The 26,335-nt window shown below is 35.4% G+C and overlaps 5 protein-coding genes and 2 non-coding genes across 12 annotated transcripts; 3 read left to right on the plus strand and 4 right to left on the minus strand.

Moving 5' to 3' along the window:
* Positions 1 to 1,726: 1,726 nt before the first annotated feature.
* On the plus strand, positions 1,727 to 2,899 carry R53.8 (AMIN domain-containing protein; the record flags this gene model as incomplete). Its single annotated transcript, NM_063755.2, has 2 exons — positions 1,727 to 1,856; positions 2,430 to 2,899. The coding sequence occupies 2 exons, from the start codon at positions 1,727 to 1,729 to the stop codon at positions 2,852 to 2,854; spliced, it is 555 nt and encodes a 184-aa protein (NP_496156.1). The 3' UTR covers positions 2,855 to 2,899.
* An 887-nt stretch (positions 2,900 to 3,786) lies between these two features.
* Positions 3,787 to 5,149, minus strand: ZK892.6 (uncharacterized protein). Its single transcript, NM_063756.2, has 4 exons — positions 5,012 to 5,149; positions 4,781 to 4,962; positions 4,593 to 4,735; positions 3,787 to 4,485 (listed from the first exon to the last, which is right to left on the minus strand). The coding sequence occupies exons 1-4, from the start codon at positions 5,096 to 5,098 to the stop codon at positions 4,184 to 4,186; spliced, it is 714 nt and encodes a 237-aa protein (NP_496157.1). The 5' UTR covers positions 5,099 to 5,149; the 3' UTR covers positions 3,787 to 4,183.
* Positions 5,150 to 5,907: 758 nt separating this feature from the next.
* On the minus strand, positions 5,908 to 6,882 carry sdz-38 (C2H2-type domain-containing protein). The gene is made up of 3 exons (NM_063757.3): positions 6,818 to 6,882; positions 6,430 to 6,772; positions 5,908 to 6,302 (listed from the first exon to the last, which is right to left on the minus strand). Exons 2-3 carry the CDS (start codon positions 6,767 to 6,769, stop codon positions 6,034 to 6,036), a joined length of 609 nt encoding a protein of 202 aa, NP_496158.1. The 5' UTR covers positions 6,770 to 6,772; positions 6,818 to 6,882; the 3' UTR covers positions 5,908 to 6,033.
* Positions 6,883 to 16,181: 9,299 nt separating this feature from the next.
* Positions 16,182 to 25,372, plus strand: lec-3 (the record flags this gene model as incomplete). 6 transcript variants are annotated; one of them, NM_001276739.3, is made up of 11 exons in its annotated part: positions 16,182 to 16,261; positions 16,391 to 16,451; positions 19,298 to 19,386; positions 19,441 to 19,528; positions 20,642 to 20,773; positions 23,001 to 23,108; positions 23,397 to 23,488; positions 23,534 to 23,603; positions 23,716 to 23,751; positions 24,224 to 24,346; positions 24,872 to 25,006. In NM_001276739.3, the coding sequence occupies 11 exons, from the start codon at positions 16,182 to 16,184 to the stop codon at positions 25,004 to 25,006; spliced, it is 1,014 nt and encodes a 337-aa protein (NP_001263668.1). The 6 variants fall into 6 exon arrangements, with proteins under 6 accessions (NP_001263668.1, NP_001022531.1, NP_496159.1 ...); NM_001027361.4 differs by lacking the exons at positions 16,182 to 16,261; positions 16,391 to 16,451 and adding exons at positions 18,642 to 18,988; positions 24,021 to 24,053 and having other exon boundaries at positions 23,716 to 23,774; positions 24,872 to 25,359; NM_001027362.7 differs by lacking the exons at positions 16,182 to 16,261; positions 16,391 to 16,451 and adding exons at positions 18,672 to 18,988; positions 24,021 to 24,053 and having other exon boundaries at positions 24,872 to 25,370.
* ZK892.10 lies at positions 17,279 to 17,359 on the plus strand. The gene has a single exon (NR_101738.1). It is a non-coding gene; the product is annotated as an Unclassified non-coding RNA ZK892.10 (non-coding RNA).
* On the minus strand, positions 17,477 to 17,597 carry ZK892.9. The gene has a single exon (NR_051564.1). It is a non-coding gene; the product is annotated as an Unclassified non-coding RNA ZK892.9 (non-coding RNA).
* Positions 25,357 to 26,164, minus strand: nlt-1 (Non-specific lipid-transfer protein-like 1). The gene is made up of 3 exons (NM_063760.6): positions 26,071 to 26,164; positions 25,797 to 26,000; positions 25,357 to 25,525 (listed from the first exon to the last, which is right to left on the minus strand). The coding sequence occupies exons 1-3, from the start codon at positions 26,122 to 26,124 to the stop codon at positions 25,427 to 25,429; spliced, it is 357 nt and encodes a 118-aa protein (NP_496161.1). The 5' UTR covers positions 26,125 to 26,164; the 3' UTR covers positions 25,357 to 25,426.
* Between the last annotated feature and the right edge of the window lie 171 nt (positions 26,165 to 26,335).

The raw sequence follows: 26,335 nt of genomic DNA on the forward strand, positions 1-26,335 counted from the left end.
TGAAGATTCAGAACATTCGTCCTAAAATCCTAAAATACAGACATTGTGAGGACGGACTGTTTTGTTGCGCCGATGGAGGACAGAAAGGGGGCAATAAACGCGCAAAAAATAGCGCACAAGAAGCAGGAGACTGTGACAGAGAACACTAGTGCAACATTAAAGCATTGAAAACGAGGAGCCCACCAGAGATGCAGAGAGGCGCGGCAATGAAGGGCGCCACAGAGACATAGATAAGTTGACAGTCAGATTGAAATTGAGAATGTGGAAAAGTGTGAGAGGCGATGGTTGTTGGTGCGTTGTTTAGATGAGAAAAGTACTCCACAAACCTACTTTTTTCCTATTCTTTTCCACTCTGAGGCTCACAGGTCTGGAGATAAATAACTTTTTTGAACGTGGAAATTTTTCAAACGGAATTTAAATTTTGAAATTAAATTTCAACTTTGAATATGGCAATGCTTTCCTTTTCTGGCACTGAAATTTTTGTAGATTTAGAAATTGTGAGTTAAATCATAAATCAGTGGACTTAAGTGCACCATGCTGAATCCGGAAAACAGGTGGCATGAGCCAAAATATCAGACGAGACAATCGATGGAAATTTTTAGACGAAAACAAATACAGTGAAGGGTGAGAGACTGTCTGATCGCATGGAAACAAAGAAAAAGAGGGGGGAGAATCGAAATGCACTGAAGCTGGGAGAGGATGGGTGCGCGGATGATGGTTTGGTAGGAACGGAAGGAATAGGGGAACAATAGACGGAGAGAAAACTGTTTTTTCCGACTGTGAATAAATTACACGTAGATGTGGAGCCGTTTTCGAACAAGAACACTGGATCTTGGAGCAATTCCAGATTTTTCTAAAAGTTCGAAAGATAAAATTTTTTGCCAAATCAAACAGAGAAAAATACTGAAAAATATTTGCACAGATTTGTACTGAACAAACATGTTTGGAGGTGACGACGATGTGGACATCAAAGTTTGAATTTATATATTTTTTCAAATTCGTAAATAATATTTACAAGTTCATCGGTGCAGATATAATTTATTATCTCATCAGTAGAAGAGTTCTACTGAGGCGAAAAAGTTGATTGTGTAGGTGGATGTCGAAACAATACCCACGCAACTATACGACACCACCATTTTGCTCCGAAGCTAAAAAAGAAGACGTCACAGGAAAAATATTACTGTCTGCTCTTTTTTGAAGTAGATTAATCTGAAACTTAACCAGAATCATGGAAAAGAAAGTTCTAAACTTATTTAAAAAGTGATCCAAAATTATTGCAGAAAATGTGTCCTAGGAAAACAGGCATGAGGTAGGCACGTAGGCAAGGCAATGGAATGTTAATACAAATTCAAAAATGATGCATACGTCCTGTTTGCTGCTCCTAGTAAAGACTATTTGAAAAGATATTCTTCATTTTATTTTTATTTACAGAGCCACGCTCCAATCAATATGTGCATATAAACTAATTATTCAAAAACAGTACTGATCAAACACTTTCCAATCAAGATAGTTACATATTTTATATGTTTTCGCATTTAACTAGTATTATTAATTGGGAAGCTTCTTCTAAAATAGAAATGCACAATAAGCCTTTGATCTTAACAATTTCCCATGATTTTTACTTTTAATGTCCAAAATTTCCCAACCGTCCACTTGAGAACATATCAGTTTCCCAGACCCTGGCATGTGAACACATAATTCTGCATAAAACCCTAATTTTGGAACCATGAGTAGCAGGAAAAAAAAATCTATCGAACCAAAGATGTTCATTATTTTACTCTCCGTAGCCTTATGTTCAACATCACTAGCCGCTCCTCTCAATGTGGAATATGTTCTTGCACCCGTCCCACTGAAGCGTAAGTTTTTCCTACAACACTTTTCCTAACTCAATTTATTGAATAGATTACAGAAATTGAATTGTTACTCAACCAAAAAATTTGTAACACAACTTAGAATTATAATTCTAAGAATTTTTCTAAAAAATCGAAAAGTAGCTCAAAAACTGGATACCAAAACAACGTACTTACTTTACGCCAGAATGGATGCTGATCGTCCAACAAAACGGGCAAAAAAGTTTATGATCGTTGTTTACGATCCGCACTTTTATGACTTTTTGTCGGACACCCAGACCCTCACATCGTTGTGGCTTTTGATGCCTTATAGCAGCAAAAAACTATTTCGAATTCTGCATATTAAAACTATAATGTATTTTTGAAGTAAATAATGGAACAGGCAAAATAATATCCTCTTTTGTTTTGAAAATTTTGAGAAGTTTAGCAAGGCAAGTTCAACTAGACAAATGATTTAAAAAAGTCTGATTGAATTACCGTAATGATACAGTATGAACCTTTAATCGTCTCATCCAAAAAAAGACTTTTTCCGAAGTTTCAAAACAATTCAAGATTTTTAATCCAGATTTTGTATTTCAGAAAGCACATCAGACAAATCAAAAATGATAGCAATTGTGCCTCAAAACACGACAAAAATCGTCATAAAGTTTGACAAACCGATTTTGGCCGAAATCGAGAAGTCATCGGATTTCGAAGCAAATTTTGAGGCGAAAGTTTTTGAAAAGGAGTCCAAAATTGTGAAGTTGAAAGCGAAAGGCGAACTGAAAAAGCCGGTTATCGTTAGTATTAAAGACAAGAAAAATGGAAATTCGGTTAAAGTTATGGTCAAGGTGGAAGATCAAGAATCAGCGGATCAGCAGAAGAAGGATCAGGAGAAGAAGGAACAAGATGGAGACAAGAAAGACAAGGAGAAGGTTAGCGAGAAACCGAAGGAACAACCGGAGGATCAACCGAAAGATGTACCAAAAGTTGAGAATAAAGATAAAGAAACAAAGAAGCCTTAATTCTTAGCTTTTCTTTTGTTGAAACGTATGAAGTAATTCTCTATATTTGCAAATTTGAACAATTTTCTTAAAACCAAAAGCAACTGTGATATGAGCTTTTAAAGTTTCACATAGGTACATAAACCTGTGGTCAGGCGTCCTATAAATACATCTTGCCAACTGAACTTGAACTTGAATAAAATTAAGAAAATAAACGGCAGGTAGGTGCGCCTGAAGTTGTTTTATTTTGTTTTGCTCCTTTAAAAAAATACCAAGAGGCAACCAATTGCCAGTTATAACCGTTCTTTTTGTGTAATGGTAAGTAAAATGTTAACTCAAAAAAAAAAACTAAAAAAGTGCTCTAAAATCCTCTGGAAATATCACAAATACGGAAGGAAATATGAAAAATATGATGAAATGGGATATCCAGAAAAAACATTTTTCATAATAAAAACGAAGTAAACCCGATACCAAGGTTCTATGTGTTCAAGAGAGCAACCATTTTTTTTTCAGAGTTTTCCAGAACATCTGAAAATAAAAGCACTTTGGGAAATAAGATCACATCATTCTGATAAGAAATACAGTGGGAGACATTCCTAAAAATGATTGATATAGCTGATATTGTTAAGCTTATCATTAAATTTAAATTACCACATTTTAAAATTTAAATTTAGGATCTTATGTGCTACACCAATGGGACCTTCTGACAGTTCCCAAGTTAGTGTGTTTTTTGTAAAATTAGTAAATACATTCAAAAACCATGTTTTAAAAGATTTTTGAAAAAAATTATCTACAAAACGGTTGTCATCAATTCTGAAATTTCTGAAAATACTACTTCTTTGACCAACCAATTCAATAATTTTTAATTTGATTCTATTCACTAACCGCCGTTTACAGCCTGTTTTTCAGTTTTCTGTACACATTCGGTTAAACACCCAAGCTCTCGCCCATGAGACCCAGAGTCAGTTTATCACGTTATGTAATTCATACAATTAATAATCATTGGGGTGGACAGAATTACTTATAAAAAAGGAAGACCGGTAAGAGTCGAAAAGCAAAATGTATAAGACAGAAGAGGATGAGTAATATAGAACAAAAGTTAAAAGAACGAGATTAGTTTGTTTATAAGGTTCATAAAGAGGGAGGGGGATAAAACGTTTGCTACATTCTACAGAACATAATAACTAAGAAGTGGTAGGAAACGTATAATCTAGACAGATAATGTTCGTTTCTTGTTATCTTGAAGATTGGAATGTTGTCGTAATTTCAGATTCAACAGCAGCTTAGGATTCAGATGGATGTGGTGATCCTGATGTATCCTCTTCGTTGTTTCGTAGACAGACGTGGTTTTTAACAAGTAGAAGATCTCTTCTTGAAGATTGGGTGAGTAACATCTTGCAAATGACTCTCTTGATGATTGATGTTCAGATTGCACAACTGATGGAGCTTCTCCACACTCAGTGTAATTATACACAAGCAGGCCATGTCCATATTGTTTCCCGCTCCTTTGAACATATATTTTTTGCGGAGTCGTGGACATGACAGCAAAGTACTGTCCATTGTGCATAATTGAAATTCCTGGATGGTGTCTTTTCTCACGCAGACTCTCAGATGGTTGTGGTAGTCAAAGCGAAGCGGAGCTGATGTCTCTTCTGCAATAATTAAAATTTGCAACGATTTTCTCATTCACTAAGGGCGTCAATATTTGAGAAATTTAGAGTCGTATAACTAGTGTATAAACTGTGAGTATAACACTTACCAATATCAGACCACGGTCCCACTTTGTCTGTTGCCAGTAAACAGAAGGTAACATCCTTTCCATCTACAAAAAAAAGGCAAATATGCCTTTTCCAAAATGGTGGAGCTTCTGGTACTTGCGTGTTGAGGCATCCAATTTCTTCTCTGAAAATTAAGATATTACATGTGGCTTTTTGATAGTTAACTAACATTAAGTCCGACTGGTTAACCAGATATTTTAGCTGCCAATAGCTGTCGTTCCAAAACTTTGAATCCAGCTTCAGGTAGAAAGTCCCATCATTAGCAATTCCGGCAGGTAGAATGAATGGGCAATATTTGCTCGATTTTCCTCCCAAGACATCATTGACCAAATCGTGTTGCATACCGTCATTCTGTAATATTCATTTTATCAAGTTATCATTTCGTTTTTATTTAACATACGGTTTTTGGAAAATTTCCCTTTTTCAGAGGCTTGTACAGACCAAAGTTGGGACGTGGTGTTCTGCCTTCGCAAGTGTAGTCGTACATGATCGGAGCGTGGCTAACCACATGCTTTGAAAAAGACTCCATCAGATAGTAGACCTAAAAACAATGGTTTCTGAATTTCTTTTTTGGATTATTGTTTTTTTAAATTTGATATGTTACTTTCACTATGCTCTCCCTAGAGTAAATTATGTTTCTTAACTATTAAATAGAATTAAAAATGTCATCCTTTATCGGTGCTTACAGACACACAATAACGGAAAATTGTGGCGAGGCATTTCTGGGCAGTGGAAACTGACAAAAAAAAAGGAAAAAACACGCTCTTAACCTTTCGAAATCACATGAGAAATCTGTGTCCAGAAATTCCCGCATTGCAAGTAGATCAAACAGTTGCGCAGCTGCACAGAGATGAATCGATGGAGTGCGCAGACACAATGAGAAAGAGACGACCCTCGTGGGAGCATGTACTCTTCTAGATCTTCAAAACACGCAAAAATCGATGGAAAATATGATTATTTTTAGAGTCGTCGAAGGAAGGGGAGGAGTCTAGTCAACAAGGTAGATCAAAAATAAATTTTAAAAAATTTGCTATCGTATTTTTTCGATAATATTTTTGTTCATTTCTCAAAAAAAAAACCAATTAAAATAATTTCTAGTTACAATATTTGTATTTGTACATTTCAAATCACAAGTTAATTCGAAGCAAAACTAGAAAAATGACCCGAGAATCTGATATCAAGGGTCTCTGTGTTCAGGACATCATTTTTTAAAAATATTTTCCACAGGATCTAAAAATAAATGCACTTTGGGAATTAAGCGCACATCATTCTGATAAGATTTAGAGTGGAAAACGATTTTTTAAGAAAAATTTATTGAGATTAAAAATATATCGCTGTTCGACATTTAAAAAAAAAACTGTTCAAAGAAAAAATTAAATATAGATCACAAAAAAATTATTAAAATGATGATAAAATGAAATTCTAGCACAATTCGATTTTCTTGAAATCGTCGTCTCGAAGGACATGCTGGATTGTCATTCCACATTTTCGCTTTCTGCATCCACTGATTTTAGGATTGGGAGATTCCAGTTCTCCAACAATCTGTGAGTAGTTGTCCAAAATGAATTTGAGTTGTGTTTCCGATAAATCATTGAATCCTCCAGAGTCAACTTTCAGTGATTGCTGACATTTTTGCTGTCGATTGGCAGAGTAGGCTTTGGATTGGAGAATAGCTGCTTGTGATAGTGTTCCTGAAAATAATTTACTAAGATTTAAGAGTGAATAAATTTGATATTAATACTCAAGTCTTCATAACTGCCTATCGTCTTTCTATTTTTTACCAGGCATCCTTGTGCCTACTTTAAAGCTTCAACTAACCTGGTGCAAATGTACCCTTGGCTAGTACCACCTCGTCTCCTGGCTGCCCAGTTGCTTTCATTGCGTCCAAATGAGTTCTCAGTTGAATTTTGTTCTCAAAAATCCAATGGCAACAACTACACGACTGTACATCTACATATCCATGAGCATGTTGCAAGTGCTTCTTTATACTTTCTCCCAGAATCGGAGCACCTTCACAGTTTGAGACGCAGATGAGACACGTGTGATTCTTGGTGTGAAGTCTGTCCCTATGGCGAGTCATTGAGCCCGTTTGACTGAATGTAAGTTGACAGTAACCGCAGATTGGTGCTTCAGATTTAGGCGAAAAATATGGAGGCATTTTCTGAAAAAAAAGAGATTTAGGAAGAATAGTCGTGAAAAAATATACATTTTTAAAGAAAACACACAATCTTTCGATACAGACCGAATGAAGAGCACACTGGGTTAGAGGAAAATGTGGTGAATGAATGTGTGGTCTTCGTTACATACACAACGTGTCATGATGGGTAACTAGGCGGAGTCCATCGACAACCTGGCGTTCCACCAGGTTTACACCCGACCAAGTACTGCGTTCATGTATCAAATTGCGGTTGGACTCTATAAACATCCAATCAATAAACAGTGGTCTGCTATCCGCTGAGTTCAAGCAGAAAAAGTGAATTTTCAGTCATACCGTTTAGTGCACAAATTGAGATTGAATAAAATCGACCATTTATATGCAAAATTAATAGATTTCCCAATTTTTAAAAATTCATATCTGGCTTCAAACTAGCTTTTTCAAAAATCCCTGCAGCCATTTTGTTGCAAATTTTGTGTTCTTTCAGAATTTAAAAACCAAATTTCCTTTTACCTTTTCTAAATGAAAAACCTTTTCTAATTGAAATATTCCAATGTTTGGTATAATTTTTCAATTGCTACACCATTTTTCGATGAATTTCTCTATTTTTTTCGATTCTCAACTATAATGGTCCTATGAAAAAAGCACCTCGGAAAGGAATTTCAACACCACATCATCAGTCACAATATGCAATTTTATTAACATCGGGATTTTTGGGAAATTTTGGAAACTTGTCGAACTAGACTTTTCCATCTAGTTGACCTTTTTCAAGAAAATCCGTCTTTGACGATTATGTGTAAATTGTTCATTTGAATAAAAAATTTAATTACTCCGTTTGTTCCGTGGGCAAACGGAAGGCAACACCCATTTACATTGAAATTAAAATCATGTTCTTCTTCCTATTCTTCAACATTTTCTTCACACCAACAGAAGCGGATCTAATTTGTGTGGAGTGCTTCTTCTTCTTCTTCTTTTTCTACGTTGTCTTGTTCAAGTATCTAGTACCAAAATGGGAAGGAACCAAAGAGAGAGAAGAAGGACAAACAAAATCGTAAAATGAGAGAAATAGGAGGAGATGGAAGATTTTATTGGTGAGATTAGAGGAAACCAAAACTGAAAGCACCTCAACAACTTCTAAAGTCTTTTTTTCTGGTTTCAGTATCACTTTGGTGTACTGTAGGTGTCAATAGCCTTTACCTTGAAAGCTGAAAAAAAATTTTAAATTATTTAAAAACTTTCAATGATTTCAATTAAAATAATTCATCAGACTGCCTTGATTTTTTCGCTAAAATAAGATTCGAAACGAATATTTACCAATTTTCAGATATTTTCGTCTGTAAAAAAATTGATAGCCAGAAGAAATTTGTATCTAACATATTTTGAAAAAATTTAAAAAAAGTTTAAACTTTTAGCAGCTTTTAAATCGGAAACAAGTTAGGAAATTCAAATGCAACGGAATTCCAAAATTAATTCAGCTTTTTCAATTTTGTTTCAGTAGGTATAATCGTTTGAAAATATTATGAATTTTATTACACAGTGAAAATGTTTACATTTTCTACATATTAAAGCAAAAGACAAACTCTGTATTTAAATTCCAATTGGGAATGAGTTCACGACTAAACATGAAAATATGAAATCTCAAAATTTTGAAGAGACTGTCAATTAAATTGGTTTTTGGTTGCTATTTTTTCATAGCTCCGTATTTTTCGTTTTTTTTTCTGCATCCAAAACCGGAACACGCAATCTTTCCCTATCCCCCGACATCCTCTCCCAACCGAAGACTACTAATTTTCAGTTTTTTTCCCATTACGCCGCTTGTATTTCGATAGTTGTTATTGTTGTTTTGTTAATGCTCTCTACCTCCCGTTCTTTTTATTCTCTTTAAAATTTCTTTATCGTGATTCTCTCCCACTCACTCACTCAACCACTATCTACATTCGGTGTCAAAAACAACAACAACACACCGTCTCGTTTTCATCCTTTTTCGTTTTTTTCCTCTCGTATACCCGCTAGCAATTCGAGTTCCACAAGCGTTAGCCGGGCTACCAGTTGTTTTTCAGCTTCTCACGTTCTCGGTTTACATAAATTTTCACACTGGGAGGTATAGGTTTTCAGTTAGCTTTCAGTTTTCAAAGCGTGCTTCACGTCTTAAAAAAAGTTTTTAAAAAAAATTTCAAACCTATAAATCCAGTCATATCGTAATTTCCTAGTTTTTGAAACTCACACTAAAAGACGCACAGATATATTTGAATGGGTCTCACCTCGAAACGCCAACAAGTAGCTCTTTTTACTTTTGATGTTTAAATTATTTCTTGTTAAAAATACATTATAAATGGGAGGCTAATATACCATATTTCTACCAGTAGGCCCCCCCCCCCACTTTGATGGTCTAAATCAGGGCTGTTTTTTTTTTGTTTTTTTTGGTTTTTTGTTTTTTTGATTTTTTTGGTATTTTTGGGAAAAATTGATTTTTTGGTTTTTTTGGTTTTTTGACGCCAAAAAAACCAAAAAAACCAAAAAATCAATTACAGCACTGATTCCGCAAAAAATTAAACAAAAAACCTTCTGTTCGTTCAATTTTTAATATTTTATGAAAAATTCCGTTTTGTCCCGTTCAAAATCAAACATTGAATTGTTTTTTTGTTTTTTGTTTTTTTGTTTTTTTGTTTTTTTTTGGTATTTTTGAAAAATTCGATTTTTTGTTTTTTGTTTTTTGGTCCAAAGTTCGACCAAAAAATTTTTTGTTTTTTGTTTTTTGGTCGAAAATTTTTTTTTGCAACAGCCCTGGTCTAAATCTCAGTTGTCTTAACTTTTCTCAAAAAACCTTAAACAACCAAAATACAACAAATATTTTGCACACGTACTGTCAGTGGACATATTTTTGATAAAGCCAAAGAGAACCGAGATATAAGCTTTCAAATATTTTTTATTATTGCAAACAAGGGTGCTCGAGTGAAAATACGGTAGTCTTTTTTTGTGGCGAGATCCATCAAGATACTCCATTCGTCTAGACATTTCAAAAATGGAAAAATGGAAAAATGGAATTCCTTTTTTACTTATCAATGATCAGAATCTCTAACCCTAAATCTCCAAAAGCACACCGAATGTCACCGGAAACACCTAAATCTCATCATTTCCAATTCCCGCCGCCTCCCATCAATTTCGCGGAAATGTCACACTCTCCTAAGCTCCTCCCCCTACAACTCTCTCTCGTTCTCTCTCTCAATCTTTTATTGACAAACACTCTCTTCATTTTGGCATGGTGCCAACCGAATTCTTTCACTAGTGCACTATTGCTAGGAAAACGACGAAAAGGAGAGACTCACTGGCCATCTCAATTTCGCGTCCACCCCACTTTTCTCAGTGCCATCGTGTTATTCAACACTCTCTCTTCCCACGGGCTGTTTGTGTGCATGTTGTTGCAAAACTAGTGAGTGAAAAGAAATACGAGGGGACCGCCCGTGAAGCTGTCCCTTTCCCCCACCCCGTCCTCTTTCTTTTGACTATTCAGAATTCCATGGTCAGCTACTACGACTACTATGTTATTCTGTTTCTCTTTCTATTTTTCTCCTCAACCTTTTTTCACTCACTCCCGTTGAAAATTGCTAGAATCTCATTTGTACGGACGGACGGGACACGGCAGTGCCCCGGTTCTCCCACGCTAAAAAGATTGACACATGCCAAGTTCTTTGCTCTCCAAACTTTTTAAAAATGCTCTATTTCGGTTTAGTGTCGTCGTTTTAAATAGTGTTTAGAGTGTTTAAAGATCATTCTCTTGTCATAAGGAACTTCATAGATCCCCTAGAACTCTTATGTTAAAAGTATTTTCAAGTATGAAAAATTCAATATGTATGTCTAGAAATATATTGAATTATGTCAAAATGTCAAATTCGATTAGTGTTTGACGATTTTTTTTCTCTGGCAACGAACCTCAATTGTATTTGGCAGTGAGTGTTCCCATTTTCGTTTCATTGAATTTTTTAAAAACATTTTGGATGAAAGGTATCGTAGTTTAAAAAGTTACCAAAAACGTAATTAAAGTCCGGGTCTTAATCGGAAAAATATGTATTGTTGTATTTTTGATTTTTTTTTTTTGCCGGACTGTAACTAAATTTTTTAGTAATTTTGAAATCACAACAATTGAAATTCTGAAAAAAAAATACAAAGATCTAGAAAAATTTTTTAGAGAAGTTAAGCAAAAGTTAAAAATGCACAAAATGCAATTTTTGGAAGATTCAGAGTTTTTACTATTAGAATTTTAATTTAAATGCATATATTGTACGTTTTCTTTAAAATACAATTTCCTAAAAGTAATCTCCACCCTTTCAACTTTTTGTCTTTCTGCCCCACTAATGCTAATTTTCTCTCTCCCATAGTTCGCATCATTTTCCTCTTTATTGCCTTATTTTTTTTTCGTTGCAGCCATCATGTTGCCAAGTGTGTGCATCGAAGCGGCAAAAAAATAGTAGTCGACTTTCCCTTTTTGGCCTTGTACGGCACACCGCTCAACTTTTCGGTTCAGCACTAAATTTTTCATTTTTTGTATTGGTTGTAACAGAGGAAAATACAGTATTTTGAGCTGGATTACTAGTAGGGATTTTGGCTAGAATATATTTATTGTGAGGAGTGGAAAGGCTAAATATGTATCTAAATAAAAACATTAAAACATATTTTTAGGGTTTCAAAATTTTCAGTCAGTTTTGGTAAATTGCCAAAATTTAAACAAATAAAAATTGAAATTTTTGATAATTTTAGAGCATTCGTAGGTTCAAAGTCCAACAATTTTCCAATACTAATAAAATACCAATAAAAATTGGAACAATTTTTTTTTGGTGAATTCTTAATCTATGATAAGTTAGAACTGAGAAATTGCCACTTTTTGACAGTATGAAAATCCATTTCCCCCAATGGTGCAACTCTATATTTGATGCCATTTGTCAATGTACTTGCAGTTTGCAGAAAGATTTTTTAGCTTCTCTTCCCTCTCATATATCTTCTTTTGTTCACCTCCTACGTCTAGACTCTCTATCCGTTATAATTTATTTCCGAATTCCCACCATTACACACACAATACTTGACAAGCCACGCCTATCAACCAACAAAAACACCTGTCGCCATTCCTCAAGGGTCAACCTTCAATTTCTCTCCATCTCCGCCTCTCAATTCATCTTCTTATAATTTTTTTTCTTGGTCTGACAGTTCCGTGTACTTCATCTTTGAACGTAGTGTCTTTCCACAATTCAACAACCACTGTGTCACTCAATCATTGTCTTTTTCCTCCTGAAACCATCTGTTTTGCATAACATTTGGCACGATGCCAATTCATTGGAAATTGGAAAAATGAGAGAAATGGGAAACAGATTCGTTCGGCTTCAAGTCTTCAAGGTTACAAGGTCTATTACATAACTATGTTGAAAGTGATAAGATTAATATTTAATACGATTTCTTCTTTTTCAAAGCTGTTTTATCTATAACTCTTCATTTCAAAATTTATCTTTAAAGCCTATAGATATAGGTTGCGAAATCTTCTTGATATATAAGGTAGCAACTTCTTCTCAAACTTTTGTAAAGAAGATCCAATTAGCCACAATCACAATCTATGATCAAAGTGCAATTAAGTTCAATTAGTGACGACCTTCCATTCTTTCCAAAAAAACTGGTTTCACCCGTTTTCCGAATACCTATTTTCTTTGAGTAGCATCTCAGAACTGTTTCATTGTTGTTTAGAAATTGGAATGGGCATTGCGGTAAAATTTTTTTATCTGGAATGAACGCGTTTTTGATTTACATTCTTGCCTACCGCCGTACCTACCAATCGCCTATTGATCTCAGTTTCCGATGATTGCACAGTTCTCGCTTCTTGGTGCCCGGGTCATGTAGGCACGGGGCTGGCGTAATTTTCGCCAACATGACCGCCCTAGTCCAATTTCTTTTTCAGGTTATTTACTAAAACTTTTTCCACTAGTTCTACTCTCCACCTCTCAATTTTCCCCCTTTTTTGTAATTTTTAATATCGCCGAAACCAACATCACCCTCCTCAATATTATATTTTCACTCTCGGTACCAATCCTCTGTCATTTGTTAGGTTTTTTCGCTCTCTCTCATTTTTTCGGCGACTAACCCAAAATATGTACATGTTTGTATACTTTTTTCTATTTGCCCCCGTTGTGTTTCTCGATTTTTTCTCTCCCCCTTTATTATTTGATGCGCACACCTCGTACTTCGGCATTGTGCCAAATAGCGGTGTGGTGAAGCATCGTTTTTCATTAGATACTAGGAGAGGCTGGTTGTGAACTTTTTTGATCTAACATTGGAATTTATTTATTGAAATAGAAGTTCCGTGGTCGAAATTTACCGTGCTCATTAAATTTTTGTTTCTTCGAAAACTGCAATTTTTGATTGTAAAAGTGAATCCTTTACAATATAAAAGAAATCAGACTACTTATTATTACTATAAAGTTGTTATAAATTTAGTCTTTCAAGACTTGAAGCTTGAAACGCTTGAAAGCTTTATTTTTTCAAAGAATATTTGGTGATTTTTTGCTTGAAATCTTAAGCTCTAGAGTCTCTAGTAATTTAGTTCGGTATTTGATATCTAAAATTCTAATTTTCACTTTTTTCAACTCTCTTTGCACCGCATGACAAGATAACGTAAATTTTCAACTTTTATTTTTCATGATTTGCGCTTACAAATCTGCGTAATCCTCCACCCTCATCATTATTTATTATTGTTGATGTTTTCATTTCTCTCTTCCGGATTCTCTCTCATCTCTCCACTTTTTCATCATTTCAATTGAGTGCCAACGCGTCGAAACGTATATGAAAATTTGCATTGCCTCAATTTTACATGGATTGCCGTATGGAATTCTAGCTCATTCTCTGCGATTTCCCTATTTTTTTGTGTGGTCTCTTGCAGTTTGAAAGTAAAATAGAAAATGCCACTTTCAATCAAGAAAATCAACCAATATAAGTACCTACAATCTAAGTACCCCTTTACACAAAAACTGATAAAATAGTTACGTCGGCGACCACCAATGCCACCGGCCCCGAAAAATCGAAAAAACCGGTTTTCAGGCACGAAACGCCCTGAAAATATTTATGTGAAACATGGGGGGCCTATTTTGTCGTTCTGAAGCGAGTTTTCGTCGGAATTTTATGAGCTTTTCTGCTTCTTCTGCTTTTTGAAATGTTGGAAATAGTTGGCAAAAGTGACACTTATACTGCTAGGCTTTTTTCAAGAAACCGATGACACTGAACATGTTGAGTGTGTTCCGTTTTCTTTGTCATTTTACGACTGTGCGAATTTTTTAGTAATTTTAACTTCTCAACGTCACCTCAATTTCCAGAAACAGGATTTTGAATTTTTTAGATTCAGTTCCAAATTTCTAGATTTTACTGAATTGAAACCGTTGGAAATTTTCACCGTTTTTTTTTTCAAATTTGGCAAAATGCCAATTAGATAGACTCCTTCCTTGAATCGGCTCGGCCAAAATTTTTAAAATTTTGAAAGATCTTCAAGTTTAAGAATAAAATATCAAATATAAATCGATGACCGAGTTTTTTTCGAGGCCAAATAGCAAAAGTCGATCCCTGATTGTTGTTTATTTTAAAATTCGGAAAAAAAAATCTACTAAATTTCAAAATATTGGAATAGAAAATAATAAATAAGTTGTAGTGAGTCATTGTCTCAAAATGCTTATACTTGGTTTTTATGTATTTTTCTTTCTTTTTCTGTTAATCACATTCAATTATTTTTCTTTTCTATTGTTCATTTTCAACCTTCCCGCTGAAATTCTACTATCACACTCTAGTTTTTAAAATTCAGAAACATCGAAAAATGTGAAAAACGTAAGAGTTTTTTCCTTTAGAAATTAAAACCTAAAAGAAAAAAAAAAACGACAACTGCAACATATCGGATATCTTTTCTCACTCACTATCCAAGACCTCAATTGAGTCATATGTTCTTCGTTAACGTTTTTTTTTTTGAAATTTTTGAGTGATGGAAAAGAAAAGCATGAAAAAGAGGCAAATGAGTGATCGGAGAGCAAGGATAGAAGAGTAGGAGGAAGAGGTGGAGTAGTAGCTAGGAAAGAAATTGCAAAAAAAGTGAGAAGATACATTATGTTGTATATATATTTTTTGTCTTTCTCTTTTCTTCTCACCAACTATATGTATACAGTTGGTATAAATAGTGACTGAAATGTGCAGTTTTTACAGTTCTCTTGCAAATTTGCATCTGGATTTTTCTGAAAAAATTGTTTGTGTAAAAAAAGCTGTACATTGTATTTTTTGCGGCAATCTGGATGATTGCGTTTTTGTTTAAAGTAAAAACTTTTTGAAATTTTTTCACTTCTTTTAAACTGTAAACCATGGTTCCAGCAAGCACTTCTACTAGCGTGAGCATACTAACTCTGCCTAAAAAAAACGTAGGTTTTCCAAATCACTTTCGAAATCCAAATTAATTTCAAAATCTAATGACATATAATTATTTGTCCAACTCTCTCCTTATCCCTCCTGCGTATCTCATTTTCCACACCCAATAATTTTTGTCTCTGAGTTCAAAAAAATGAAACGTGCGGGAAGTAAATAAAAAAGATCAGCAGCAGTGGGAAAAACCCCTCGCCACCTGTTAACCTCACAATTTATCAGTTTTGATTGATTTTTATTTCTTGTGTTGTTTCTGATATTTCGACTCTTGTCGGTGTTAACTTGAATTTAGTTGGAATTATGTGAGTTTTGGTTGTTCAATTTTATATATTTTTGTTTTTTTTTGTAGTTTGTTTCACTTGATTAATTTAGAAGCTCAATCTTTATGCCCACTTTGTCAAATTTTCCCAATAAGGATTTCTCGTAAAACTCCAAGTCATACAGATTCTCAGAAGTAATAGTCTTGATAACACTTTATCCCTGTTTTAAAACCTTAAAACTAATCGAAAATAGTTCGAGCTACGGTTCAGCCGCTTTCTGACAAATTGACAACTTCCAAAATCATTTTTTGCATGAAAAATTCAGATTCCAACAACTGGTATAATTTTATAACATTTCTCGCAACCAACCAAATCAAATCATTTATAATTTTCCCTGCATCCAAAACGATCCACGGGAATTCATTCCCATAATTCCATGACTCACACTTTTATTTCCCGCCTATTCTTTTTCTACAATCTATCACATTCTTTCTTCCTTCCATTCTCTGTAACAATTCAATCAAATATATACTATTTTTCTTCACACAAAACCTCGGATTGTTTAATCTTCCTTTTAGTTCTCGAAACTCTTTCGAAAACGTTTATGATGTTCAAATATAGTTTTGATACCAGCGTAGCCATAACCTCTTCTTCAAAACCAACACAAATATTGTACATCTCACATAGGGGAGAACATCGCCAAATTTGAACTATTCTCTCCTATAAAAATGTTTCGACGAAGATCGAAAAGTCTAGCAGTTACAGAACCTACTACTAATGGTACTGTAAAGAAAAAGAGAGGTCATGGGTATGTTGGTACAAACGAAAATTTTTTAGAGCAAATAATTATGTAATTTTCCAACTTCTGTACAACTTCTCACTTTCCTTAACAGCTATGAAAAATATCATAAAATATTTCAATTCCCAATTTTTTCAGGACCACCGTTCGACTCCCCGTTTATCTTCGAGAGATCATCATGGCCGAGCCGAAATCCTTCGTAAGTTTTTTTTTTCGATCATGCAATCTTTCCGGTTTTTGTTTTTTTTGTGTGCATGTGATTCTGTTTTTTGTTTCATTTTTGAGTTTCAAAAATGACAGTTTCCTCCTAATTTGGAAATTCTAACACAAAAAACATTGCGTGTTGTTCTGTTCTACCCCATTACAGTCTTCTCGGAAATGCCACCCCCTTATTAACACAAATAGCCGACTTGGTGAACCATAAAATTGAGGTTTGAATCTTGAAGAAGCACGATGGAGCTTTTTATGTGCTCGAACAAGAGACAATTGTAATTTAGTGTGGGGGTGGTGGTAAAAAGGACATCAAAGATTGAATTTTCATAAGTGGAGAAAGCTTGGTCTGAAAATGTACGCTTGAAGCATTTCTGGAAATTATGTAAATAGAAAGAATGGGAGTAATAAGAAGAAATTTCAGCTAGCTTATGAATTGTAAAGAAGTTACAAAGAACACATTGTAAATTGAAAACATGTTTTTTTTTGTCTGATTGTGAAATTATAAAAATTTCAGTGATATTTTTAGGGAGATATATGAGCTTCAAAGTTTGTTTTGTGCTGGAATACTTATTTCGCTGTCAAAGTAGAACAAAAAGCTGCAAATAGAATATGAACTGTAATTGGAAAAAAAAACATGCTATGCGATGTTTACACCCTCCATACATTCTAATATTCTCCACTTTCAAACAAATCTTCACTTCATTTTAAACTTTTTTTTCTCAAAATATCCACTTCCCAGTTCAAGTTGCTATTTTTAGTTCGAGCCGAGCTCCCATAGGAGCTTATCCTCCTCTTGTTAGGTTATGTGACCCGGGGCTCATAGGAACCACGTCATAAATCTAAAAGCCTTTATGTGCACGAACCGTTAGCACAATCTTCCCCCTCTTTTGCAGAAAAAGTACAATTGAGTCGGTGGAAATTCAAATTAATTCAAATATTTTTGCTTCAACTTTTCTTTTTTTAACTGAAGCCAAAACTGACACAGATAGACATACACATCCGCCTCCCCTTATTTCCATAAACATTTTATGTCCTTTTGCTCTCTTACTCGCTTAGATTTCTCACTCCCCCTTTTGTTAGTTTACCCTTTGATTCATGCTCATTTTTCTTTTTCTCCAAAAATTTATTTGACGTAGACAAATTGTTTTATGCTCTGTGCTCCGGGAAACTTTAGGCTTTAATCCGGTGTGTGTGTGTGCAACTTGTTGCAACAAAGTCAAAATCAGATGCGAAACGGAAATTCCGGGTGTAATCCAATATCAGGCAGAGAAAAATTGAGCAGGAAAAGAAAAGACAAGGAGGATTTCCCCCTCTTCTTTTTGTTTATTTTCTCCTATTTCAAGATTAGTGTCAGTTTTTCATTGTGGGTGGCAGAATCTGCGCTCTATTGGCAACAAGAAAAAGTGAGAATTTGTTGGAATTGAATAATTTTATATTTATTAGCCCATGAGCATGAACTAGGTTTTTGCAGCGGGCATTTGGAAATCTGGAAACAGTTTTTGAACTATTATTAATAATCACAAACGAACCCCATGATTGTTAGCAACTGCCTATTACCAAGTTGCGAAACAATTTCATTTTTGGTCAAAAATTACGCCTCGACACGACTGAAAATTTTCTGAGCAATGGAATATGCGTCATTAAAAGTTTAATAGTTTCGGCTTCCTGTTCTTAATGCTATTTTCTCCTTAACTGCCAAATTTTAAGAGCAAAGTCGATAAAAATTGCGGAACGAACTCTTTAAATGCGCAAGTGAAAATTTTTCGATCGCGTCGAGACCATTTACCGTTATTTTGCCTCAAAAAATCGGATTGTTACACAACTGGATAATATAATTTATGAACAACTTACATAACTTTCTTCTATCTTGCTCTAACGCCATGAACATTTTGAACCTAGTTGGTAGCTGATTTAAACTTTTGAACTTTGCGCCACAAATAGTGACGTATAGCTGTATTCTGCCAAGATTCATGAAAGTTGACATGAGAACTTTACTCTCAACTCAACTTTCCAAAAAACGTTTTTTTCAACAAAAAGTCACATCACACTTTATGTGTATTTTTCTTTCGTTTTCCAACTTCAATCCAGCTGGCAAGTGGCCAAGTGTCAAAACAATAGTAGCCTCTTCCCCTTGAGAAATAGGCCACGCCCACATTTTGGTGGCTCCCTTCCCTTCGTTGAGCCACCGCCCGCCCCAGCATCTACTCTTGAAGCCTAGTTGCTGCTTCACTTTGTCACCCCCACTTGTTCTATCTTCTACCCGAAGCTCCCTTCGTCTAATCCGCCAAACTGTTGTCGATCAAGAATCTTAATTTGGGACTTGGTGACCATGGTCAACTGAGTCCCAAAACGTGGCTTCAGCAATATCAGAAAAAGAACCAAAAAGAGCAGCCGCCGTGTCTGCCGAGTTGCTCGACATCCAGCTCTTGCTCGACGAGCACCTCATCGTGCTACCCACTGGGAACTTGCTACGAAACGATTGGAGATGATATGCCGTCGGTTTGGCACTGTGCCAAATATATCGTAGGACTTTTATTGGGGGTTCTGGGTGCAGATTTTCATCGTCTTCTTGTAGGACCGTGAAAATCTGAAATTCTGTGCAGTGCTTTTTCTTGCAGTGAACTTTAGTTCTAGTTTGTCCAGTTTTGTGTCAGTTCAGTCAGTTTCAGTTTCTCTTTTTTTCAGTTTTTCAGTTTAAATTTCAACCAGTGATGTCCAATCTAACCATCAAGTTTTTGAGTGGCTCCCGATGTTTTTTGTGAAACCGAGAATTTCGGGAATAGCTCAAAAACAAATTCCAACAACTCAAGTTAATATTTCGTATTATTTCAGAACATCCCATACCGTTCCAAGCTCACCGAGCGCATCGAGCCCGGACAAACTCTGATCATTCGTGGAAAGACTATCGATGAGTCCAAGAGGTAATCGAGATTTTGACAATATTCATTCGAATTCTAACCCGAAGAAACTTGCAGGTTCAACATTAATCTCCACAAGGATTCTCCAGATTTCTCCGGCAACGACGTGCCTCTTCATCTTTCCATCCGTTTCGACGAGGGAAAGGTAGGTCATTTGATGTTCGAGCTTCTGACTATTATAGGAACTAAAACCATTAAAACACATACATAAACACACAGAAAAAACAAAGTTTCCGCCCGAGATATACATAAGGCTCGATCAAGCGTATGAGCTATAAAAAATTGGCGCTTCTTTCCATCTTCTCCATCCACATAATGGGTTTAACCGGGGTGACATGAATAGAGGGAGCCCAATGGGACCCAGAAGCTCTAGCTTTCAGACATCAGGAAATTGGCTTGCTTTTGGCTTCACATTTTCCCGTTTCTTCTTACTTCCTTCAAGCTTCTTTTTCTTGATTTCTTTTTGATGATGTTTACCCTTTCGGCATGTGTGAGGGATGATGGTGGTGAGCCGAGAAAATGATTGATCCGTGCTCATTGCCTTGCCCTTCACTCACTCAAATAGACAGTGAATCTGTGTCAGGTGATCCCACACACACACACACACACTCACTCCGTTTCCAGATCATATTCGAAAAGTGGCAGCGAGAAAAAACGCTGAGATCAAGTGTAGGTTTTGAATGTTCACAACTCCCCCTTTCTGATACACCCTAGAATATATGTGTATTTTTTGTGCATGCATCATTTCCACCGAACTTGTTTTTTTAAATGTATAGATCAATTTGGTTATAAAATTTTAAAAATCGATTATCTGGAGTGGCTTCGGTCGACACAAAATTAAGAGGTTAAGAAAATGGTAGAATCTTATTATACTCATAATAAAATTGATAGACCAAAAAACTCGTGATATCCGCAATAAAACGAATACTACCTGGGAAAAAACAAGAAGACCACGCGCGATTGAAATAGTTCAAAAACTGAAAACTTTTGTCGAAAGTCTATAAGTTCATATTTTCGGATCAAGTCGATAAGTTTTAAATTAAAATGAAGATTTATTCATTTTCGCTAAAATTGATGAATTTCAGGATAATTTAAGACATTTCTATTTTAATTTCTGAAATTAAAAATTAAGCTCAATTTACTTTAGAATGCGATTTCGTAAAGCCTACCACAAACAACAAGAAACAGGTGGCTGTAAAAAAATGAACACCGACAAGAAAGTGACTTTCCATTCTAGACTCTAAACAATTTTTTGCAGATCGTCTACAACGCATACACCAAGGGAACATGGGGAAAAGAAGAACGCGCCAAGAATCCTATCAAGAAGGGCGACGATTTCGATATCCGCATTCGGGCTCACGATTCCAAGTTCCAAGTGTCCATTAACCACGTGAGTACTCTTGATCATTTTATTCTGGACGTGTTTGGTCAAGTGCATGCGGGTTAAAAAGTTAAAAACTTTTTGACAGGGCATCAACATCAAACGTCAGAAAAGTGTTAGTCTTCCCCTAGAGGGACTGAAGCCTCCGTGAACTCATTCCTCGAGAGCTCACTCAAAATGAGCAAAAGCATTGAAGGAGGTTGGGACGAAAAACGATTTTTCTCTTTTCTATTGAAACTGGGGGAGATTTTTTTTTTTCAAAAATCACTCTTTTCCCGGCTAAAACAATAGGAATATAATTGTGGAGAGTTCGAAACAAAGACTAAACGTCTGGAACTCTTCCTCCCCAATTTTTCTTCTTTTCTATTTTGAAGAAAAACGGAAATGATGAGATGAGGTTTGACAGGTGAGGGAACGAGTTTCTTGCGCCATCACTTGAAATGAGCCTCGTCCATCATCTTATTTCAAATATCAGGGATTGGGATTTCCAGAAGAACTTTGAGCTATGGCTCACGGCTCACGGCTCAAATGTTCCAACGAAAAGAGGGAGCTTGTAGCTTTTATGATCGCTTTGTGGAATCTTGTTTTTGAAAAAAAACCACTTGATTTCGTGGATTCCAATCAATTATAGAAATTCCAGAAATTTGTTTCAATTTTACAAATGAATCCGGACCAGTCATTCGTCCGGATTTCTAGAACCGGGTTTTTGGGCGTTATTTTACCGCAAAATTCAATTAAAACATTAAAAAAATCTCACCTTCATTCTCTCAGGTTGACAAGTAAGCTTTTTTGGGAAGGCTTCAGTTTAACAAGTTTTGAACCTTAAAAATAGAATAGATCTCTAGAGTTCACAGTTAAAAAAAAAAATCATGATCAACTTTATAAGTTTTTAATTTTGAAATTTCTGCACTAAATTTTGTAAACTGCAGTATATTTACCAACTGAATTAGTTGAATACATTGTATACATCCTAGGTATTTATTTTTAACTGAATAAATCAAAACATACAACTTGTAGTAGACATTTGCCCTATTCTAACTTGGTGCACAACACAAAAACTTTCACATTTAGCCTCTATTTTTATCCCTTGACACATCTGGCAGCCAACATTTCTGACCAGCAGGAAGTGATTCTCGATCTCCGATCCCTTCCGCCTCACAAATTCTCACAGAGTCCAGAGTGGCTAACACAAAAACGAGAAATTTTGAGTCATTGTAAAGTCAAGTTGGAGTACCTCTCTAAAATATTCATAACTTCCATTTTGGACCTTTTCCACTTTTAGCTAGAAAGGCTTAGAACACTGAATTGAATAAGCTTCAGACAAAAGAAGAAGGATTCAAAAAACTCATCAGTGTTTTATAAGAATGTGCTCTTAAATTTGTATGTGGTGCTCCAAAGAGAAATCCGAACATTTATGAGGCCTTAGGGAACGGCACGGTTCAGGAGCACAAAGAGTCGAATGAATGTAGAGATATGGGGGCAAAAAATGGAGTCACACGCACACATTCATGTTTTTTGGTTCCTTTTTCCAAAACTGTGATGCTCTCTTCATTCGTCTTCTTTTTCTTCCTTATTTGGCGGGAACCGCTGAAAAAATAAGGAGAAAACTGGGGAAGAAAAGAAGCTGATTTGTGTCCTAAAACAACGAAAGACGTGAAAAGTGGAAGAAATAAAAAACAAAAACAAGGAAGAATCAGAGGAAATTGAGTGGAAAAGTACAAGAATTTTGGAGATGTTGTGGTTTGAACTGACACAATTTGATCAATGAGAATAGGAATGCCTGAATAGTTGAACTTTTCAAAAAAAAAGTATTGTTCTAAGAGTTAAGAGTTTAAGAATCTTCGGGTCACGGATCTTTGTCTAAAGCTAAAACGCTGTAAATTTTCTTTGCAACAAACTATTAGGGCCCCCGCAAACTTAAATGACGTAGATTCATAAGCCAACATATGGTTGGAGCTCTTGAAAAAAAGTTTTGTTTACGATTTTTAATCTATGCTTCTCTTAGAGTATTCTAGCTTGTAATTGTCGCCCTAAATTTTATATTTTTGTCGTTCTTTTTTTGCCTCTTCTGCATTCCTGCAACAAAAAAACAAACTGAAAAATTGTTTTTCGCCCCTTACCAAATCTGTTTTGAGAAATGGGGTCTCGAGGACTTTGGGTCAATTTATAAACACACCCCAGAATTATTCAGTGGGAACTTTGTTAAGACACGGAAGTAATATGATTTTTTTTTCAGAAAGAGGTGAAGAACTTCGAGCACCGTATCCCACTCAACTCGGTGTCCCATTTGTCCATCGATGGGGATGTTGTCCTGAACCACGTTCAATGGGGAGGAAAGTACTACGTGAGTTTCCATTCAAAAGTACTTTATTTAAAATAAAGTACTTTTGTATTATAAACCACCATTTAATAAAATTTTGATTTCGTTAGATTATCCATTTAAATAAAACCTTATCATCCTTGTTAGGCTTAGAAATGAAAAAAATTGAAATTCTGAAAAAAATTCAAAAAAATTTCAAAAATTTACTTCTCAGTTTTTCCAGAAAGCCTTTAAGCTCAAAAAAAAAACATAATATGATGTAAGCAAAAATAGATGAATTATACTCAGCAACTCATACTAAACTAATTTCAGCCAGTCCCATATGAATCCGGAATCGCCGCCGATGGATTGGTCCCAGGAAAGACTCTCGTTGTCTATGGAACTCCAGAGAAGAAGGCCAAGAAGTGAGTGATAAATTGATTGAAACTTTCATATCGTTTTGTGTTCAGATTCAATATTAACCTTCTCAAGAAGAACGGAGATATTGCTCTTCATTTCAATCCACGTTTCGATGAGAAGGTAGGATTTTTTATAATGTTCAGACGCAAATACTAAACTTCTTTATTTGCAACTTCTCAAAACTAAAAGATTAAAAATAAAAACCCAAAAATGCATTCTCTTCCATTTTCAGGCAAATGGATTTATGTGCGCTAAGCCGACCCCTGGAGTAGGTTCATTTGTGTAGTATCGGTTATTTATTTTGGTTATTGTGTTTGTGATGTTTCCTATACTTTTGTTCAAATTATGCATTCAAATTTTGCTCTAATTCTATAGAGCGCATTTGCATAAGATTTTTGGAAATTATTCAAATATTTTATAAGTTTCCTATGTTCAGTGAAAGCTAACATTTCCGATGGAAAAGGACTTACAAAATTTTTTTTTCATAAAATCCTAAAAGTTCCCAAAAATCCGGTTGAAAATATATCGCATTTACAGAAGGATTACGATCCTTTTATTGAAACCAACGAGGTTTGTTTGAAATCTGTAACCGCTTCGAGATCCGGCTTACTCGCAATTTTCAATGGCCTGGATCTCGGGGCTCAAGCCTATAGAGTTTGAATTTTCTGTTGTTTTTTGATAAATGTTCCTATGTTATGGATGTAAGATGGCATGCGGAAATATTCAAAAATTGTTTTCAGAGTGTCGTCCGTAACTCGCTTGTCAATGGAGAATGGGGAAATGAGGAACGAGAGGGAAAGAACCCATTCGAGAGATTGACGGCTTTCGATTTGGAGATCAGAAACGAAGAGTTTGCTTTCCAGGTTTGTATACCTTTAGCCGCAATCATAATTGAGTATATACGTAGTTTCAAACAAAAACTCGGACGTCTAGTTTTGATAATAATCATGAAGAAATTGTATCATTGATGATAAGTTTCAGTTTTTTAAAACCTGGCTTGAGACGAAGTCACGTTTTTTGTTAAGAAGCTTAGTTTTAGGCACAGGTGTAGGTGAATAAGTTTAACAGACTGTAGGTCAGTTGTGGGTGGAAATATGTTTTGACAATTGTTTTAATACATTAAAATAGAATTAGTTGATCAAAAAATATTTTTTAATTTTGTCAGAAGTTGCTTGAAAGCTTAGTCAGTAGTAGGAAAAACATCCAGGATTATTTGTAGAATTTTTATTAGTTTTTGAACATCTTCCAAAACTTTCAGCCAAAAAGGCACATTTTTGAATAAGCCACAACATGGTCACTCCTTCTGTGAACTTAGAAATTCTAGACACAACTTATCGAATATTAATCTGCACAAAAACTTGATTTTATATAAGTTTCTGAAACTTCAGATCTTTGTCAACGGAGAACGCTTCGCCTCATACGCCCACCGCGTCGACCCACACGACATCGCCGGACTTCAGATTCAGGGAGACATTGAGCTGACAGGAATCCAGGTTGTCAACAATCAACCTGCTCAGGAATAAGAGACTCATCCAGCCACTCATATAGTTCACCACGTCCCTAGTTTCTTTCTATCTCTGATATATTTGAAATTCGCCCCAAAATCATCCCTTCACAATCCAATATCTGTCACTTTCTCCACGTCTCCATGGTTTCTTTTTTTTTGGTTTTTTCCTGAATTTTCAAAATTCAGTATCTACGTTTTTGTCCCCCACCACCCGATTTTTCAATTCATATTCTGCTTTTCCATACCACTGCCCCCCATCATCAAAAAATAATTCATTTAAAAAGACCAAAAAGTATTCAAATTCTTCCTTTTTTCCCATTTTTTCGTTGGAATGCTAAGAGCTGTCAATGTGAACACAATAAAGTTATATGGCCACAATAATAGTTTATTTGGAAATGATTTTAATACAAAATATGGCATAATGGGTGGTTTTTGTTTAGAGCTTGGCTTTGAGCATCTTTGGGTCGAGAATAGTACGGAGCTTCATTGCCTTGGCAATATTTCCCTTAAGCTTCATCTTTCCTTGCATGAAAGCCTGGAATAAATATTTAAATAGTACATCATAAATTTAATTGATGTCTCGGCTAACGTTCTGGCAACATTTTGCTAGCAGTTTTTGAAAATATGTTAGATTGTTCACATGAAGTTTTTCTTACTATTATATGAGGTTTCAACTTTCATATTCGGAAACAATTTTAAGGCGATCTGGGCCCCGCCATTTTTCTTTTTGGATGTCTCCTTTTTGTCCAAATCTTGAACTTTTACAAGATCTATGAAAAATTAGCAAAAAAAAGCAGTTGTCTCACCTGATCTGGCTTCATCTTTCCGGCGGCAATAGCAATGAAATCGGAATCCTTAATATTAATCTCAATCTCAACTGGTCGAGAAGAATCGTCTCCGACGTATGGAGTGTCTGATTTGGCATCAATTGTCCAGACCTTTGTCTTTCCATCGGCTCCAGCAATTGTCATACGGAATGAGGTGCCCACCTTCTTCACCATTTCTTTGTCCTGGAATTTACTTCACATTTTTCTATTTTTTCAGGTTTGAAGGTTTCAGGTACACCACAAAGATACTCACGGTGGCAATTCTCTCCTTGATCTCCTCAAAAATAACATCGGACTTGAAAGCCATTGTTGAAGCTGTAAACTATGAAAAATGATTTATTGCGTTTGAAAACCACACCAAAAATGAAAACGACGAGAAATCAATGGACTGATAAGAGGCCTAAAACACGGATCTTGTTGATAAGACCCCTGGAGAATTAGAGAAGGAGACGACAACTGAATCCGCCTAAACAGAGACGACACGGGAATGAACAAATTAGTGACCGCCATCAAAAGTT

The sequence above is a fragment of the Caenorhabditis elegans genome, chromosome II (assembly GCF_000002985.6).
Source record: "Caenorhabditis elegans chromosome II".
In the NCBI taxonomy this organism is placed as follows: domain Eukaryota; kingdom Metazoa; phylum Nematoda; class Chromadorea; order Rhabditida; family Rhabditidae; genus Caenorhabditis; species Caenorhabditis elegans.